The 19,733-nt window shown below is 43.2% G+C and overlaps 1 protein-coding gene across 3 annotated transcripts in view; it reads right to left on the minus strand.

Moving 5' to 3' along the window:
- TFCP2L1 (transcription factor CP2 like 1) overlaps positions 1 to 19,733 on the minus strand; it is a 101,552-nt gene that overhangs the window by 48,475 nt on the left and 33,344 nt on the right. For all 3 annotated transcript variants that reach the window (XM_029605179.1, XM_029605180.1, XM_029605178.1), the window contains exons 3-5: positions 2,964 to 3,040; positions 2,556 to 2,661; positions 2,134 to 2,240 (exon numbers count right to left, since the gene is read on the minus strand). In XM_029605179.1, coding sequence (XP_029461039.1) covers positions 2,134 to 2,240; positions 2,556 to 2,661; positions 2,964 to 3,040 — 290 coding nt within the window. The remainder of the gene's footprint in view (positions 1 to 2,133; positions 2,241 to 2,555; positions 2,662 to 2,963; positions 3,041 to 19,733) is intronic.

Here is a 19,733-nt window from a genome sequence, read left to right on the forward strand (position 1 = left end):
TTTTTTGCCTTTATAAAATCATAGGAAAGAAGCAAGCACTAATATACGATAAGATGGAGACTACACTGTTGAGCGTTATCGAACTAGTAAGAATTGTTTTATTTTAAGCTCTCTCTTCGGTCAGATGTTTGAATATCCCGTTGGAGATTTGAGACTGCATTCATTTATAGCGATCATGCTTCAAGCGTACTTTTACTATCAGTCAACAGTTTGTGACTTAATCTCCATGGCTGCTATTTAAAAAGATATGAGTATTAGTTTCATAAAGATATACTAGTATTAGTTTTGAATTAAAGTGTGTTTTGTTCTTTAGTTAAAATACAAAGCTTACCTTGAATTGAGTTTATATATGTTGTCAGACTGATAATAGCAGAGTAGGCTATAGAGCCATTGCTCTGTGCAATGAACGGCACATTTTGTGCAGGCAGTATTTATTCACCTTAGGATATAATGGACAACGAAGCCACCATGTTAATTCACAGTGGATTGACAAGAACACATATTTGTCAAAAGTTTTATTAATTCTAACACCTACAGTCATAAACAATGAACCATCCATTGCAGATAGGAATTGACTGATGCTGTTCAAACCTGCAAACTGAACGATATATGTAGGTTCAGATTATCTCATTATCATTCACAAGCCTTCTTGTTCTTTTTCACCTTTGGTTATATGGATCTTTTTTGGTTTTACTGATTTTTATATGTGCAGTTCATTAGATTTTACAATATCACGTATATAGCCATTTTTAAAAAGTTTCTTTGCTCAATAACCTTTTTGTCTATTTTCTTCAGTGTTTTAGTTATGTACCCTGCTCACAGATGGTTAGTTCATTTACAATTTCTCATCTATTGGAGGTTCTTGTTTTTACTTGCTTTAATTTCTGTTTTTATAATCAGTATGTGATGTCACTTTATTGGCAATTATTGTTCATGTTTTTATTCAGTATTTTATGTAATGTGTGTACCATATTTATGTTTTTGTAGTTTTGTGAATATATATATAAACATAAACAGCTATGTATTAATATTTATGTATTTTATCATAGCCCCTGAGGCAGCCACTTTGGTGGTGGCAAAACCCAACCCGAGTCGGGCATTTTTACGTCTCCAAGAAAATGTTCGCAAAGGACATGTGGCATCTATCTTGTTTGTTGTTACCTAAACCAGAGGCATAGTTTCCACAGTCCTCACTGTGGAAACTGTGTGAGAATTAACAAAACCTAAAGTAGTATCTAGCAGTGCTGCTTTAAAAGGGACATCGTCAACCAAATGTTAAGACCTCCTAAAAATTTTGTATTGAAACTGGTGCAAAACAAAAAACATATGCATGCTTAAAAAAGTGAATATTTTAAACACAACCAGAAGGGCACCAATCTGAATTCATGGAATTTAAAATTTCTCCATCGGCATCTTGCATACCCCAATACCAGTTTATGTTAAGTATCCCGGTGCGCTAGCTCGAGAGTCACACTTAGTAAGCACAGCAGGGGCAAAACGTGCCAATCAAAGCAGGACTGATGTTTACTGTGTGCATACGGGAAAGTGACTGCTTTTATGGACTCTGTTCCTTGTGGAGGAAGTTACAATGACTACGTGTGTCAGAAGCAACTGTTTTTCAACATTTCACTTATCACAAGATTAAAATTAAGTAAATAAAGAAAACTGCACATGAAATGTGAAGGTGATTTTATTAAAAGATTTGTGTTAAATAACTAAGTGCTAGCGTCTTGGATGATTTAACACCCAAGAAGTCAATTATGGCTCACTAAAATTTCCTGGGATAGGCAGCCCTGGTTTTCAGGATATCCACACTCTGAAAAAGCATGAAGTACATCTGCATGCACTGTGCCCACTGTATGTATGCAAATGTGTCTCACACATTTTCACTGCGGAGCCTGAAAACCAGACTAGTTTGTGGCACTCCAGGCAGTTGCCCATCCTTGATCTAAGCCCACAAATAAGTCAGCCCAGTGCTTCTCCAAACCTGTCCAGAGGATCCCCAGGACAGGTTTAGGAAGCCCTAATTTAAACCTCTTCCAGAGTATGTTAAAGTGATGGTGCCCCTTCTTGAGAAGGACAGACATGCACACCGTTCCCTGTGAGAAGTCCCACTGCACGTCCCCACATTACCTGAATAAATGCCGAAGCTCTCTTTGAGGGATCCCACAGAAATTCCACAGTATTTAACTGAGTGGGGCTGGCCCTGGGATCTAAGATACCGACTGATAACGGGATATCTGTAGAAGAAAACCCCTAAAATTTTAAAAAAGATTACATTGAAGCAGGGACACACAAGGTTGCCACACATAAACCATTACCAGACCCCAGACTCTTTGGGAGAAAAAAAAAAAAAAGAAGAGTTTTGTTTTAATAGCTCGGTGAATCAAAAGACAGGGTGGCTTTCAACTGGTCAGATATCCATGGAGTCTAATTTCGGCAACTGTATTGCGATCCAGTCCATGACGTAACTCCAGCAAATTTCTAGACAGAAAGTTAAAAAAAAAAAAAAAAAAAAGGGGGGGGGAGGGGGGAGGGACATGAAGCAGGCTCACCTATGTCAAGGATCCGGTCCCCGGGCCGGCTCCACCTCCAACCTTCAAGCTGCTGGTGCTCTGTGTACTGCAAACGCCGGTCATGGAAGACTACACGGATGATGCTCTTACGGTGCAAAAAAAAAAAAAAAAAGTGGAAAAATAGGAAATGCAGATTGATACAGTGTCAGTTCTCGCGGCACGCTCAGCAGCAGCCTGAAAACTAAGGACACTTTATTGGCTCACACTAAGTATTATCCAGATAACGGTGGCTATGAGCTTTCAATGAGGCAAAAGGTCCTCTTTTTTCAGATTCCGAGGGACCTGGGGTTACAGCCAAGCTTTTGCTGCTCTCTACCCCCCCCCCCCCCCCCACCAGGAATGGGGCAACAATTAATAAAATTAAAAAAAATAATAGCTCCTACTTACCTTTACAACCTTTGTACTGAATTCTTGATACTCTCCCTGTTTCCTGTTGTCGAGCAGTCTGACTTCATACGACTGACCTAGAATATTGGGAAGACAAATTGGCAGCACTCAACATGATCACTACATCAGGGATTTTTTTTTATTAAGAAAAAAACGAAAAAAAAAAACAAAAAACTTCAGCATTATGACCCTAAAACTTTTTTTTTTAAATGATATCTTTATTTACATTTTAATCCAAAATAAAAGATCAAAGTTAAAGAAGAGTGATACATAAAACATAATAAAGGAAAACAAACCACAAATGAAGATTCCATTTTAGGATCACTACCAGTCCCCATCATCGGGGAAAAAGCTTAACACACATAATCAAGCAATAGGAGACATGTGCCATGCAGTTAATATATAATCAATATACATCCCATCCCACCCTTTACAATTACCCAGCTTTATCAGCAGGAACATTTCTAGATGGGCAGGAACAAGATATAAAAAAAGTTTATTCTCCTGATAATCAATGATACATTTATATGGGAACTTAAAAAAAAAAAAAAAAGCGCCCAGATCAATTACATATTGCTTTAAGAATAATGTTCTTCTCATTTCAGTCTCTTTAACAAGATCAGGGAACACTTGGATCTTCTGCCCACAAAAGATTTCATTCTTATACTTGAAATATTGCCCAAGTACCACCTCCTTGGCAGTTTCGGAGGAGAGGGTATCCAACAGGGTTGCTCCGGTTTCAATTAAAAAAAAAAAAATCAAATGAATCTTGCAAAACAGGAGAGAAAAACTGGGACTCTCAATGGGTCAGGCACATCAATAGAACCCATCTCCACATTAGTTAATATCTTTTTATTGGGGAGGTAACATCTAGAAAAGGTAAACTCTCTGTGGGGAAAACTGTAGTTTTTCCCCCAAAATATTTAAAGAGTTCCACAGGTGACAGCCATCTAGTTTTAGGGAAAAATTTTAAAAAACGTAGGTTTCTGGCCCCTGTGTTTTCTAGAGATTCACATTTCTGGTACAGCATTAATCTCTCTTTAATGCCACCAGACTCTGTGGATTACAATGTAGCCACATAAGCAGACACAATCGCAAGTTGGTTCTCAAGCCCTACAAGTCTGTTCTTGAAGTCAGACATCATAGTGTCAATTCCAACAAAGAGTACCAAAGTTGATACAGTAACCAGCAATGGAAAACTTCAGCACGCTTCACCATCCGGGGAATCAGGCAGGAACAAGCCCTCCTATATCACCTCCACCAGTCTGGAAGTGGAATAACCGCAGCTGGTTATCAGAATCTTCACAAAAATCAGAGCCACTAGCTGTGGTATATTTAATGTCAAGATCTACTTAAGACTCACTGGGTTTAGAGGAGAGGGGACTCAAGACCTTGATTATGAATCAGAGAGCGCCCCCCCCCCCCCAGCTACTCCTGAAACCAGAGCAGTGTCTCTCCTTTTCCGCAGTGGGAATAAATAAAAAGAGGTGGGACAACCATATCTCCAGGGCTCAAAGAAGCTTCAATGGCTTCTTCATTTGAGTTGCCGACAACGCTGCCATTTAACTGCACTAAATGATCAACTAGAGGGTTTCACTGAGGCAGAGTTTACAGGGGCTCCAATTATCACAAATTTGCTTCTTTTTTTTTTTTTGAGGGCATAAACAAACATGTGGATAAAGGTGAGCCAGTTAATAGTGTGTCTGTTGCGTCTGAGGTGGACCCTTGGGCCGAGGTGGGGTTGACACAACCCATAGGTAGGGACTTATAGGTCCCCACCGTTGGCAGGTGGAGAGGGCTGAAGATAGAGGCCACTGGAGCTTCACCTATACCAGCCCTCGTTCCCTGCAGGTTGAGTCTTTGGGTGCCGGGGCCAGCAGTACAGGTGGGCCTCGAGGTTGATTTGTGAAGAGAGGTGGTTCAGCCCAGAGACAGCAGTCGATAGGTGGCATAGTCCTAGCCTGGACTGATTTTGGTAGAGGAACTCAGGGACCAATGGAACGGAAAGTAACTGGAGGCGCTCAAGCAAAGAAAGGCCGGAGCCTTGTAAGTCCACGTCCAAGGAATAGGCAAGAGGAGGCGTCACTGACAGGCTGGGATCAAGGCTGGCGGCAAGCAATGTAGAATTCTGGACACTGAGAAGGCAGGCGTAGGAGAGGTCCGGGGCTGGAGATAGGCTGAAGAGTAGTCAGGCGTAGCAGAGCCGAAATCCAGAGAGTCAGTCCAACACAGACAGGGAAGGAACGAGGAAGACAGGAACCGGGAACCACAGGAATCAGGAACACGAAGTAGAGAGGATTCTCTATCAGCAACGAGTATTCTGAGTACGAGACCACCTGTTGCAAAGGCAACGCTATGGAGTGAGGCCTGAGCTTATATACACTGCAGAGTCTGACGTCAACATCTAGGGCTGCGGCCAGGTTCCCGCCGCAGGCCCTTTAAAAGAATTAGCGATGCGCATGCACCTATGGAGGGGCGCGCGGCGCCGATGGCGGCGTCTCTCCGCGGGCCACACAGAGAGGCCTGACAACACTGGGGACCATGGCAGAGCCGGAGGAGACCAGAGGTCGGAGCTGGTGCCAGTAAAGAGGAACCAGGAGCTGGAGTCCGTGTAAGAAGGGTCGCGCCATGGGTCTGCTGCGGACGGCACACGTAACAGTGTCTGGATTTCCAGAAAGCGTTTGACAAAGTCCCTCATGAGAGACTTCTTAGGAAATTAGAAAGTCATGGGATAGGGGGTAGTGTCCTATTGTGGCTTGCCAACTGGCTAAAAAGATAGAACACAGAGTAGGGCTGAATGGTAAATTTTCCCAACGGAGAAAGGTGAATAGTGGAATACAACAGGGATCTGTTCTGGGACCACTGCTTTTTAATATATTTATAAATGGCCTGGAAACAACAAGTGAGGTGATCAAATTTGCAGATGACAAAATTATTCAAAGTTGTTAAATCACAAGAGGATTGTGACAAATTGCAAGAGGACCTTGCAAGACTGGGAGACTGAGCATGCAAATGAAAAATTTAAGTTTAATGTTGATAAGTGCTGCACTTTGGGAAGAGTAACCCAAATTATAGCTACACAATGCAAGGTTCTACATTAGGAGTCACCACTCAGGAAAAGGATCTAGGTGTCATCGTTGAAAGTGTGTTAAATGTTCTACTCAGTGTGCAGCAGCTACAAAAACAAATCGAATGCTAGGGATTGTTAGGAAAGGAATGGAGAATAAAACAGAATCATAATGTCTATCGCTCCTAGGTGTGACTTCATCTTGAGTACTGTGTACAGTTCTGGCCACCACATCTCAAGAAAGATATAGCAGAATTAGAAAAAGGTACAGAGAAGGGCGACCAAAATGATAAAGGGGATGGAACATTTCCCCTATGAAGAAAGGCTGAAGAGGTTAGGACTCTTCAGCTTGGAGAAGAGACAGCTGAGGGGAGATATGATAGAGGTCTATAAAATGAGTGGCATGGAACAAGTAAACATTAATCGGTTTACTCTTTTTGAAGAGTGCAGAGATCAGGGGACATACAATGACGTTACTAGGTAACATTTCAAACTAAGAATTTTTTTTTTTACTCAACTCATAATTAAGCTCTGGAATTTGATGCCAGAGGATATGGTGAAAGCTTAGTGTAGCTGCATTTAAAAAATGGTTTGGACAAGTTCCTGGCAGAAGAGTCCATTAACCATTATTAAGGTAGAGTTGCAGAAACCCACTGCTTATTCTTGGGATAAGCAGCTTGGAATCCTATCTACCCCTTGGGATCCTGCCAGGTACTTGTGATCTGGCTTGGTCCCTGTTGAAACAGGATACTGGGCCCTTGATCTGACCCATTATGGCAAGTCTTATGATCTTATGTACCTGCCCATGCCTTCCAACAGAAATTTTCCTAAGGGGCACACTGCTTTAGCAGCACGTGGCAGTGGTTGTGTGTTGCTGCAGGCCGGAAGATGTAGCCTTAGCGTGATTACGTCAATGCTACAATAAGGTGAGCTGCGATGTTTCACAGCTCAACGGGCTATCCAGGAAGCTGGAACAAAGCTGCTAGTACCTCTTAAGTAAGTTCCCCATGACCCTAAAACTAACCATTCAATAGAAGGCTTTTCCAGCACAAAGCACTGAAGGAAAAAAAGTTACAGAATATAAGGAAGTCTGCAATAAGCACAGATGATGATTAAATGCAAAAGTGAAGGAAAGCCAGATAAGTAGATTGTACAGATTGGTCAAATGATCCTTGCTTGGCTTTCATATTCTGTTTCTACTGCACTCTCCATTATCACTCAGAAGCCAAAAACTTTATAGCCAACGTACTAAAGTGCATTAAGGCTAATGCATCAGTGCATGTTTTAATGCACATTAACACTGCATTAGACATGGTGTTTGTCCAGTTTTAACATGGACAATCACAAGGATATGATAAATATTGAGGTGGTGCATTAAGGTGATTGAGAGTGACACTTGTTTCTCCATACTAACTGCTGAATCATCTTTCACATGTAATGAGAATTGCCTTTTGCAGAGTCAAGATGTTGAGATTTAGACCTTGGGGCACTGAAATCTGTAGTATATGCATTGGTTCTCTTGCCTATTGACTACAATGTGTTATTTTTGGGGACTGCCTTAGGAGTCCGAGGAAATTGCAAGCAATTCAAAATATGATGGGCAGCTTAGTGACAAGAAGCCCACGGAGGACTCCAGCAGGTCTATTTTTGCTGGAACTCCATTGGCCACCGATGACTGGGAGGTGTAAATTTAAAGATCTTAAACGATGGCTTTTAAGAGTTTGAGGCATTGGGGCAAAACAGTTGGAAAATAGTTTGCAATGGCACAAATCAGGTAGAAGTCTCTGTTCATCAGATAACTCCTACAAATTCCAGCAGTTAAGACCTTATGACGTGCACCCTTGGAAGAGATCTTTATCTGTTTCGAAGTTATGGAATGATCTCCCGTTGAATTAAGAGAAGGAAGAGCCCCTGAAACTTAAAAAAAAAAAATGCTAAAAACATGATTAATGGGAAACCTGTCTGAGTAGGAATTTTATTATGTAATAGTGTATTTGGGAAAATTCAGAGAGTTTTATAATAAAGCTGTACATCGCCTAGAAAGATTTGACAGGCGATTAATACACATTTACCATCACATCTAAATGAAGGCCCCCTTGGGCTGATCCCCATCCCAACTGCAGGAATCTGTGTTAGATCAGCAGGTGTCATTTTGCACGACAGTGCAGGATGTATTTATGACCTCCTTCCCCCGCCTTCAACTTTTCCTAAGCTGTCAACGAGGTAGGTAAGGGTGTTCGGGTCAGCAGAGGTGGAAATCACAGCCCTCGTTGGTCAATCTTGGCAACACTGATGATTGCATGCAAGTATTACCTGCTGCAGGTCATTGGGTTATATGCCCAATGCGCTGAATGTCGTGTCCTGCTAAGAGATGGCACCTGTGTTAATACCAGCCATTAATGAATGGTGTTAACATAGCTTAGAATACGGGTCTTACTCTGCAACATGATTTGGCCCATTTGTCAGTGTAACACCCCTAACGCCTCACTTCCTGTTTGCAGGACTTAAGTGGTAACAGACGTGCCCGAGGATACAAAATATTAGGGATGTGAATCGTGTCCTCGATCGTCTTAACGATCGATTTCGGCTGGGAGGGGGAGGGAATCGTATTGTTGCCGTTTGGGGGGGTAAAATATCGTGAAAAATCGTGAAAAATCGTTAAAAAATCGAAAAATCGAAAAATCGAAAAACCGGCACATTAAAACCCCCTAAAACCCACCCCCGACCCTTTAAATTAAATCCCCCACCCCCAAATAACTTAAATAACCTGCGGGTCCAGCGGCGGTCCGGAACGGCAGCGGTCCGGAACGGGCTCCTGCTCCTGCATCTTGTCGTCTTCGGCCGGCGCCATTTTCCAAAATGGCGCCGAAAAATGGCGGCGGCCATAGACGAAAAAGATGGGACGGCAGGAGGTCCTTCCGGACCCCCGCTGGACTTTTGGCAAGTCTCGTGGGGGTCAGGAGGCCCCCCACAAGCTGGCCAAAAGTTCCAGGAGGTCCAGCGGGGGTCAGGGAGCGATTTCCCGCCGCGAATCGTTTTCGTACGGAAAATGGCGCCGGCAGGAGATCGACTGCAGGAGGTCGTTCAGCGAGGCGCCGGAACCCTCGCTGAACGACCTCCTGCAGTCGATCTCCTGCCGGCGCCATTTTCCGTACGAAAACGATTCGCGGCGGGAAATCGCTCCCTGACCCCCGCTGGACCTCCAGGAACTTTTGGCCAGCTTGTGGGGGGCCTCCTGACCCCCACGAGACTTGCCAAAAGTCCAGCGGGGGTCCGGAAGGACCTCCTGCCGTCCAATCTTTTTCGTCTATGGCCGCCGCCATTTTTCGGCGCCATTTTGGAAAATGGCGCCGGCCGAAGACGACAAGATGCAGGAGCAGGAGCCCGTTCCGGACCGCTGCCGTTCCGGACCGCCGCTGGACCCGCAGGTTATTTAAGTTATTTGGGGGGGTTCGGGAGGGTGGGGGATTTAATTTAAAGGGTCGGGGGTGGGTTTTAGGGGGTTTTAGTGTGCCGGCTCACGATTCTAACGATTTATAACGATAAATCGTTAGAATCTGTATTGTATTGTGTTCCATAACGGTTTAAGACGATATTAAAATTATCGGACGATAATTTTAATCGTCCTAAAACGATTCACATCCCTATAATATATCCAGAGCTGTACACTTACTATCAGTTTCTCCCAATCACTTTTCCCCAAAGCATTCTTAGACAATAAGCAGGTGAATGCAGTCTTTGCAAGGAAACAGCAAATACAGTTTAATAGACAACAATATAAAGCAAACAGATACAGCATGGTCAATCTTTTTCTCAGTCTTCCAAAATTACACTTATTAGTAAGAACTACCTCACTGGGTCAGATCAAAATGTTCATCTAGCTCCAGATCCTGCCTCTGAAAATAGCAAACAGTGGGTGTTTCCAAGAACGGCACAAGAAGCAGAGCTTGTGTAGAACGGTCCATGGTCTTAGGCCCTATCCAGTTTGAGCAGTCATAGTTCGACTCCCTGAAACCAGACAGATATCACCTCTGACTGTCTATACATAGTAGCCCAATGATTGGCCTATTTTCCATTAATTTGTCAGATCCTTTTTTTGAGCCTAGTCATGCCACCTGCCTCCATAATGCCCCGTGGCGACACTTTTCACAAGTGCATCTAACCACACGACGGTAGGGAGCAACATCGGAGTCACACACATCCGAAACTGGCTCTCTTGCATTAAAGATTTGCATCCCCATGCTAGGCCTCAGTCCAGGTGACTTTAAATCTCCCGGGGTACTTCAGCGTAGACTCCCAAAACGGAGCGACTGTATATTCTGCTCCCTGGGTGTGTAAAAAGAGTGCCAACAGGGCCAGAACAGAGTAGACAACACACACAAGCCAGAAGTACTAAAGGGTTTTCCTATTTTGTGTCAAAAGGTAAAAGTGTGCTTCCTATGTCTGACCCATTAGCTACTTATAGTCACTCCTAGGACTCCGGTGTATGTGCTCCAGGTGGCGATCTAGCCCTCGGCTCCTGTGTCTATCCCAGGGCAAGCATTCAGAGAGCTGCTCTTTAAGAGGGCCCGGCGTGCAGGGCGAACACGTAAAACTAAAACCATAACCAGTTTGTTTTGCTGTGGGAGCAAGAGAGCATGGAGTTACCATCCCCGGCACAGTCAGGGGTAGATGCACTGAAACCTGTTTTTCTCGTTCTTCCCTCTCAATATCCCCAAGAATGCAGAAGAGTTTTGTAACACCGCAGGCAGACTTCGGCGCATTTTTGCTCCGGTTTACCGTGTTAACCGATGCCGCTTCAGAACGCTCACCTTCTCTCTCCAAGCGCCAGCTCTCAGATACCGGTAATAATGTCTTTCCATGCTTTAGAACAGGGGTCCCCTAACTTTCCAAGCAAAGAGCCACACATGATATTTCAAATCATCTCATGATCTGGGGGGGGGGGGGGGGGGGGGGAGAAGAGTGCCTTGGATTTTTACTGAGCAGGGGCAGGTGCCCTCTAAATGTGGTCCTTTCAGGGATATGAAGTGTTGGAGGCATGACAGAGCTCCCAGAGGAATGGCAAGATAGCGTGCTAGTTATAATATTTCTGGTTTGCAACCTACCACCTGCCTTCCCCATCCTTCCATAGCACTTGCTCTCAGGGTAGCAGGTGAATGTGATAGTGGTGTGAGTGTCACTTCTGCTCACGCCCTCCCCTTTCACCCCACCTCATGTCTTCCTCTACTGCCAATAGCAGCCTTTGCCGTGCACAGGTCCTGCTTAACTGTGCAGTGAGCAAAACATTGTCTAATTTGATTCAAATGTGTTACTAACTTCATGGAGTGTCCAAGACTATCTTTATTTATAAGATTTTTTGAATCACAAACAAAAAAAGTTTGTTTACAGAAATACATGGGTTAACATCAATTCTTAGTAAGTATTATAGGCATAATCTTTTATTTATTTTGGATTCTTATATACCGACATTCTTGTGTGATATACAAATCATATCGGTTTACAATACAACAGAACAATCGCGGCAGAGGTGTTACATATGTACAAATGCTAATATAGCATAAGGGGGGTCCTAACGAACAGTGGCACTTTAAAGCTTTATACACTTCCCAGAAAAAAAAAAGTAGTATGTATACATACATATCAGGGGAGGTAGTTGAAATTTAAAGAGAATCATTAGGGGAAAAAAAACCACAAGAACCACAAGAGGGCAACAACAGTTATCCAGCATTATTCTTTTTACATGCTTAACGGAGACATAGCCACCGGTTTCTTAGACTCCAGAAACACTTAACTGCTCAGGGGAAAAGAATATCAAACACTCATCCCCTTTTCTAATTAGACATTTGCAAGGAAATCTGAGTTAAAAGGTAAATCCCAATGCAATAGTGTCCTGGCAGAGGGTTAGAAACCCGAGGACAAGCTTGATGGTAGGATGCTAAGTCCAGATATATCTTGATTGAGGAATCCAGGTAACTACCAAATTGGTAGTGCGGTAATAATGTGAGACTTCAATTACCCAATATTGACTGGGTAAATGTATCAATCGGGACACGTTAGAGAGATAACGTTCCTGGATGAAATAAATGATAGCTTTATGGAGCAATTGGTTCAGGAACCAAACGACAGAGGGAGCAATTTTAGATCTAATTCTCAGTGGAGCACAGGATTTGGTGAGAGAGGTAACAGTGGTGGGGCCGCTTGGCAATAGTGATCATAATATGATCAAATTTGATTTAATGACTGGAAGAGGAACAGTGTGCAAATCCAAGGCTCTCATGCTAAACTTTCAAAAGGGAAACTTTGATAAAGAGAAAAATTGTTAGAAAAAAATTGAAAGGAGCAGCTACAAAAGGATGCTACAAAATACCATTCTAGAAGCACAGTCCAGATGTATTCCACACATTAAGAAAGGTGGAAAGAATGCAAAACGATTACTGGCACGGTAAGCTGTTTTAGTCAAACGATCTTCATTCAAAAATTGAAAGAAGGATCCAACAGAAGAAAATAGGATAATGCATAAACATTGGCAAGTTAAATGTAAGATATTGATAAGACAGGCTAAGAGAATGTGAAAAGAAGTTTGCTGTAGAGGCAAAAACTCACAGTAAAAACTTTAAATATATCCGAAGCAGAAAGCCTGTGAGGGTGTTAGCTGGACCATTAGATGATCGAGGGGTTAAAGGGGCACTTATCTTCTCTAAGGCCATCAAAGAAAGATTAAATAATTTCTTTGCTTCGGTGTTTACTGAAGAGGATGTTGGGAAGGTACCTGTACTGGAGAAGATTTTCATGGTTAATGATTCAGATGGACTGAATCAAATCACGGTGAACCTAGAAGATGTGGTGGGGCAGAATGACAAACTGAAGAGTAGTAAATCACCTGGACCGGATGGCATACACCCCAGAGTTCTGAAGGAACTAAAAAATGACATTTCAGACCTATTAGTAAAAATTTGTAACCTATCATTAAAATCATCCATTGTACCTGAAGACTGGAGGATAGCCAATGTAACCCCAATATTTAAAAAGGGCTCAAGGGGCGATCCGGGAAACTATAGACCGGTTATCCTGACTTCAGTGCCAGGAAAAATAGTGGAAAGTGTTCTAAAACATCATGGTTTAATGGAACAAAGTCAGCATGGCTTTACCCAGGGCAAGTCTTGCCTCACAAATCTGCTTCACTCTTTTGAAGGAGTTAATAAACATGTGGATAAAGGTGAACCGGTAGATGTAGTATACTTGGCTTTTCAGAAGGCGTTTGACAAAGTTCCTCATGAGAGGCTTCTAGGAAAAGTAAAAAAAGTCATGGGATAGGTGGCGATGTCCTTTCGTGGATTGCAAACTGGCTAAAAGACAGGAAACAGAGAGTAGGATTAAATGGACAATTTTCTCAGTGGAAGGGAGTGGACAGTGGAGTGCCTCAGGGATCTGTATTGTGACCCTTACTTTTCAATATATTTATAAATGATCTGAAAAGAAATAAGACAAGTGAGAATCAAATTTGCAGATGATACAAAATTGTTCAGAGTAGTTAAAATCACAAGCAGATTGTGATAAATTGCAGGAAGACCTTGTGAGACTGGAAAATTGGGCATCAAAATGGCAGATGAAATTTAATGTGGATAAGTGCAAGGTGATGCATATAGGGAAAAATTGCCCATGCCATAGTTACACAATGTTAGGTTCCATATTAAGTGCTACAACCCAAGAAAGATCTAGGCATCATAGTGGATAACACATTTAAATTGTCTGCTCAGTGTGCTGCGGCAGTCAAAAAAGCAAACAGAATGTTGGGAATTATTACAAAGTGAATGGTGAATAAAACGGAAAATATAATGCCTCTATCACTCCATGGTGAGACCGCACCTTGAACACTGTACAATTCTGGTTGCCGCATCTCAGAAAAGATATAATTGCAATGGAGAAGGTACAGAGAAGGGCTACCAAAATGATAAAGGGGAATGGAACAGCTCCCCTATGAGGAAAGACTAAAGAGGTTAGGACTTTTCAGCTTGGAGAAGAGATGGCTGAGGGGGGATATGATAGAGGTCTTTAAAATCATGAGAGGTCTAGAACGGGTTATTGTGAATCTGTTATTTACTCTTTCGGATAATAGAAAGACTAGGGGGCACTCCATGAAGTTAGCATGTGGCACATTTAAAACTAATCTGAGAAAGTTCTTTTTTACTCAACGCACAATTAAATTCTGGAATTTGTTGCCAGAGGATGTGGTTAGTGCAGTTAGTATAGCTGTGTTTAAAAAAGGATTGGATAAGTTCTTGGAGGAGAAGTCCATTACCTGCTATTAAGTTGACTTAGAAGATAGCCACTGCTATTACTAGCAACGGTAACATGGAATAGACAGTTTTTGGGTACTTGCCAGGTTCTTATGGCCTGGATTGGCCACTGTTGGAAACAGGATGCTGGGTTTGATGGATCCTTGGTCTGACCTAGTATGGCATGTTCTTAACTAACCGGGTATTTCCTGAAATAACTCACTTGATTTATAATCAGACGTAATAAGAGAAACTGGCAACATTCCTGTCTATGACTGCCATTGCAGAATTTTCTAGAAAGCTAGATAAATCATTTTGAACATTTATAGCCAATATGGAGGATGTAGATTTAGGAAGAAAAGGAAAACTGGTATTTAATCGAAGGCAAATTATCTGAGGTAAAGCCCAAAACCTCCATGAAGAATTTCTTCACTGTGGAATAAGGAATCTCAATAATCACTCTTGGGAAATTTAAAAATTGTAGGTTACGGTGTCTGGCATTCTATACATCTTGCCAAAGCTTCTCTGTCCTTGACTGTTGCAACTTTAAACTCTTTAGTTCCCTTTTCTCTCTTCTCTTCCGGATATTTTGGCTGACAAAACATTAAGCTATGATTGAATTTCCACTGAAACTTGACGACATTTAGAAAATCAAGGAAACGAGTTTTATATTTAAAGTGTTTAATGTTGCTGCGAAACTGGCCACAAGGTCCCACAAAGCACCTAAAGGTCACCACCTCAGGGCAAGCCGGAATCATAAGAGGCTCGGTGCCGCCAGAGACCACCACTGTAGTCAGCAGGTTCCCCACATTGGGGTTTTCACTCGGCACCCCAGCCTCTAAGCCGCGTCTGTTAACTCCGCCGGGGAGACTGCCAAAGATAATAGCTGAGTCCAGTGTTATCACGGTCGGCGTTGTACCCTCTGCAATTGACCTGGAAAGGAGGTCGTCTGTCGGCACTCCTGAGGTGATAAACAATGCTTGCCCTTCGCGATGGTGGTTGCCTGAATTCTGGGATCTCCTGAGCCACCCATCAGGCTCCTCTGCTCTCGGGATGTATGCTGGCGAGGCCATGAAGCGTGTGATTTCCAGCTGCTGTATCGGAGACAGGAGAGGTGCAGGTGTACCCCTCAGTTCCTTTCCTTTTAGGAGGCATTACAACAAAGGAAACAAACTTTCTGCAAGCAGACTGAGCCCAACACACTCACGACCTCAGTGTGCTGCCATCTTAGCTCTTCCCCCTGTGTTTCCTATCTTTTAACCAGTTCACAAGACATTGCCTCCTATCTCATGACTTTTTTTTTTTTTATAACGTTTCTTTATTAAGTTTTCAAGAAATAATTCCATAATACAACATTGATAACACTGCTATTCAGTCCGGGACAAAAAGATACACTTTCAAATCCCTCGGTTCCCCCCTCCCCCCCAACCCCCCCCCTCCCCACAATGTTCTTCTAGGGTTCCATTAGTAGTGTTGATGTGGTCAAACAGTATCTCAAAGAACGCAGAGTACTGACTCCTCTTACTGCACGCCTCTTGAAGACTCCGTATAGGGCATGTGGTGTAGAGAAATAATAGAGTCTCTTTGTTGAGAGGTCAGGGACAACAAATACGTTTTCCAGACTCCTTCCCAGGTCCTACGAGCTATCGGTGGTTTCATGTTAGCTGACATATATTCAAACTGCAAAAGAGTTAGCATTTTATTCTGCCATTGTGCTTTAACCGGCCTCTCCGGCATTATCCAGTTACCCATAATCGTTTGTAATCCAATCAACATAGCCTTTTTTAGGAATGCTTGATCCGTATCTAGTAAGTCCAGCCGATCGCCTTCTAACACACCAAATAGACACATTTTCACGTCTCTGGGTAATATGGTTCCAACAATCCCACTCACCAGGGATAGGTTCTCGTCCCAGAACTGCTGTATCTTAGCACAGTCCCATAGGCAGTGGTATAACGTCCCCTTTACAATAGTACATTTCAAACACAAGTCCGTATCGCACAATTTGGCCGCATACATCCAGGAGCGTGACATATACATACAATTTAAAACCTTATATCCCACTTCCCGCAGGTGAACATTTTCCAAAGTTTTATAATACTCCTTCAATATTAGTTTTATCTCATCTACCGAAAGAGACAGTTGTGCCTGTTTCTTCCACTTCTCCTGAATGGAACCTATCACAGCTATATCACTCATTGCCTTAAGAAGGCGGGAAAAAGCTCCACTGGAGTTACTTTTCCTCCCCACCTGCAAGAAGAAAGCATACAAGTTGTTGACAGCGTGGGGGTCCACAGAGGCAAATTTCAATGAGGAAATATAGTGCCTGACTTGAAGGTACCCGTAAGTCTTTCCCTTCGAGGCCATATTGCGTTTGTAGGTCCGTAAAACTTTTAAGAGTCAAAGCTTTAGGTTCCAAACATCGTTTTATTGTGTGCAACCCCTGTACACCCCATCGCCTAAACACCTCCGAGGTAAGGCCACTCGGGAATTGGGGATTACCCACAAAAGTGAGGTATGGACTAGCATTATGAGGGAGTCTAAGCTTCACCTTGCATAAATATCGCCATGCCTGCCTCCCTGAATTCAGCACCATACCCCCTTGAGCTCTCTCTGGTATGAAAACCCTGGGCAAGTGTAATAAATTTTGTATCCGATATGGCTCTAGCCATTCACATATAAAAGGCAAGGGTGTGTATAAAGTGGTATCATTTATCCAGTCATGTACATGCCGTAGCATACAAGTAAGATTATAATCCCTCCAATTCGGGCATGCGAGTCCCCCTCTCTCCCTAGGAGCCATCAACGTAGACAAGGGTAGACGTGCCTTATGTGAGCCCCAAATATATTTTCGTACTATGGCATGGATTCGGTGCACCTCCCTTCTTGTCAACCATAATGGCAATTGCTGCAGGACATAAATCCATTTTGGTAATTCCATCATTTTTAGCAGGAATATTTTTCCAGTAATAGATAAGGGTAAATTTTTCCATCCTCTCAGCCGCTCTTCCATATTACGAATTAAAGGATCTATATTAGCCTTATGCATTAGACGAATATCCTTAGAGAGTCTTATGCCCAGATACCTCATATCCTTATCCACCCATTTTAAGGGGAAGGGACCCATCCAGTTAGCCCGTATGTCCTCAGCAGTCGCCAGAGCCTCAGATTTGTCAGTGTTTATTTTTAGGCCAGCAAATGTACCAAAGGCACTCTGGAGCTGCAAAACCTTAGGCAGAGCTTTTTGTGGATCTGTTAAGAAAACAAGTACATCATCCGCGAAGGCAGAGATATTGAAAGTCTGCTGACCCAAGGAGAATCCCTGAATAAGGGGGTCTTCCGCTATCCTCCGAAGTAAGGGATCGATAGATAATATGTAGAGTAGTGGGGACAGTGGGCACCCCTGCCGCGTTCCCCTATGTAAGGGAAAATCCTCTGAGATCTGTCCGTTCGCACATATGGCGGATATGGGATTACGATATAACAGAGAGATACTCTGGACAATTTCCCCTCTCAAGCCATATCTGCCAAGGACCGAGAAAAGGTAGGGCCACGAAACTCTATCGAATGCCTTCTCTGAATCGAAGGCTACTACCATGGCCCCAGTTCCCAACCTGTAACACTCTTCAAGCGAGAGAAGCAGTTTCGTCATATTAGAGCTAATGGCTCGGCCCTTGACAAAACCCGCCTGATGTGGCATAATGAGCGATGGAAAAACTGTACTCAAGCGGTCTGCCATGATTTTTGCAAATAATTTGACCTCACAGTTTAATAGGGAAATCGGCCTACAAGCCGACGGCTTGGATAAATCTTTCCCTGGTTTTTCTAAGACAGTGATATAGGCCTTCGTCACCCCATCCGGAAAGCTCCCTAAAGACTGGGCAGCCTGAAAGAAAGCTAGCAGTGCATCCGATATTTGATCACACAGAACTTTATAATACTCAGCAGTGAGACCGTCCGGTCCAGGCGCTTTATTCCTTTTACTGCTGTTGATCACCGCTTGAAGTTCAGCTAGCGTAATCGGTGCATTTAAATGTAATAGCTGCATCTCAGTGGCTTGAGGGAGCGATAGATTATGGAAAAACTCTTCCTCCTCCTTAGAGCCCCCTACCCTATCCTCTGTATATAAGGTAGAGTAAAATTTCCGGAAGACTTCACAGACCTCCGCCCTGGAAACTATCGGATGGCCCTGCTGATCCTTCAATTTGTCAATGTAGGTTTTCCCCCTCTGCGCCCGTACTAAATTAGCCAGCAGCTTACCAGCTTTATTACCATACCGATATAGCTTATGCGCCCCTCGTAATAAAGTTCTCTGTGCCCTTATATGCAGCGCCGTATTCAATGCCTTAAGGCAATCTCTATAGCTTTGTTGGTTATCTCCAGAATTATTAATACCCAGTTGAGCTTTCGCTTGCGCTAATCTATGTTCCAACTGTAAGATATGTTTGTTCAGTGCTTTCGCCTGTGCAATCACATAAGAAGTGATCTCACCTCGCAAGACGGCCTTACTAGTTTCCCAGTATAAGGTTGGATCTCCCTTGTGTTCCTCATTATGACGAGCAAATTCATGCCATTTACCCTGAAGATAAGCATGAAATTTCTTATCATCAGCTAGGTGTCTAGGAAAGTGCCACGTCCCCACATTTTGCCGGGTACTGTGATCTGCAAGATGGACCCCCACCGGAGCATGGTCAGACACAGCTATAGAGCCTATGTCCGTTTGCAATATCCTAGGGAACAGCAGGTCAGATATAAGTATGTAGTCTATCCTAGACAGCGTTGCATGTGCCCTGGACACATGGGTGTAGTCCCTCTCACTTGGGTGCATTGTTCGCCAGATGTCTAATAAACCTAGTTCTTTACAAAGGTATGCTATCCCCTTTTTGGCCGATAAACCTCTCCTACTAGAGGGATGTGAAGCGTCAAGCGCTCTGTCATGAACACAATTAAAGTCTCCCAGCAGTACAAGGGGGCCCTTCTGTTCCCGATGAATAAGCCCTACCAAGCTTTGAAAGAATGTATGGGAATATTGATTCGGGGCATAAACGGAGCAAAGAGTAATTTCCTGTCCTTGCAATTTCCCAAGCACTATAAGAATACGTCCCTCCTTGTCTGTAGCCTGCCTTAGAAGTTCAAATCGCATCCTTTTATTTATTAGGATTGCTGTCCCGGCCTTCTTCCCTTTAGCAGGCACATAAAAACAATGGCCTACCCAGCCCCGTTTCAATTTCTGACTTTCCAGTTCCGACAAGTGTGTTTCCTGCAATCCTGCCACATCTACCTTCCGTTTTTGTAGCACACACTCAGAATTTTTTGTCTCTTGATAGGGGAGCCAAGTCCCCCCACATTCCAAGAGTTAATTCGTAGAGATCCCATATTCCCGATATACAAGCCAGCATGCCGCACAGGTAGCATGATACAGACTGC

The sequence above is a fragment of the Rhinatrema bivittatum genome, chromosome 6, assembly GCF_901001135.1.
Source record: "Rhinatrema bivittatum chromosome 6, aRhiBiv1.1, whole genome shotgun sequence".
NCBI classification, from domain to species: Eukaryota; Metazoa; Chordata; class Amphibia; order Gymnophiona; family Rhinatrematidae; genus Rhinatrema; species Rhinatrema bivittatum.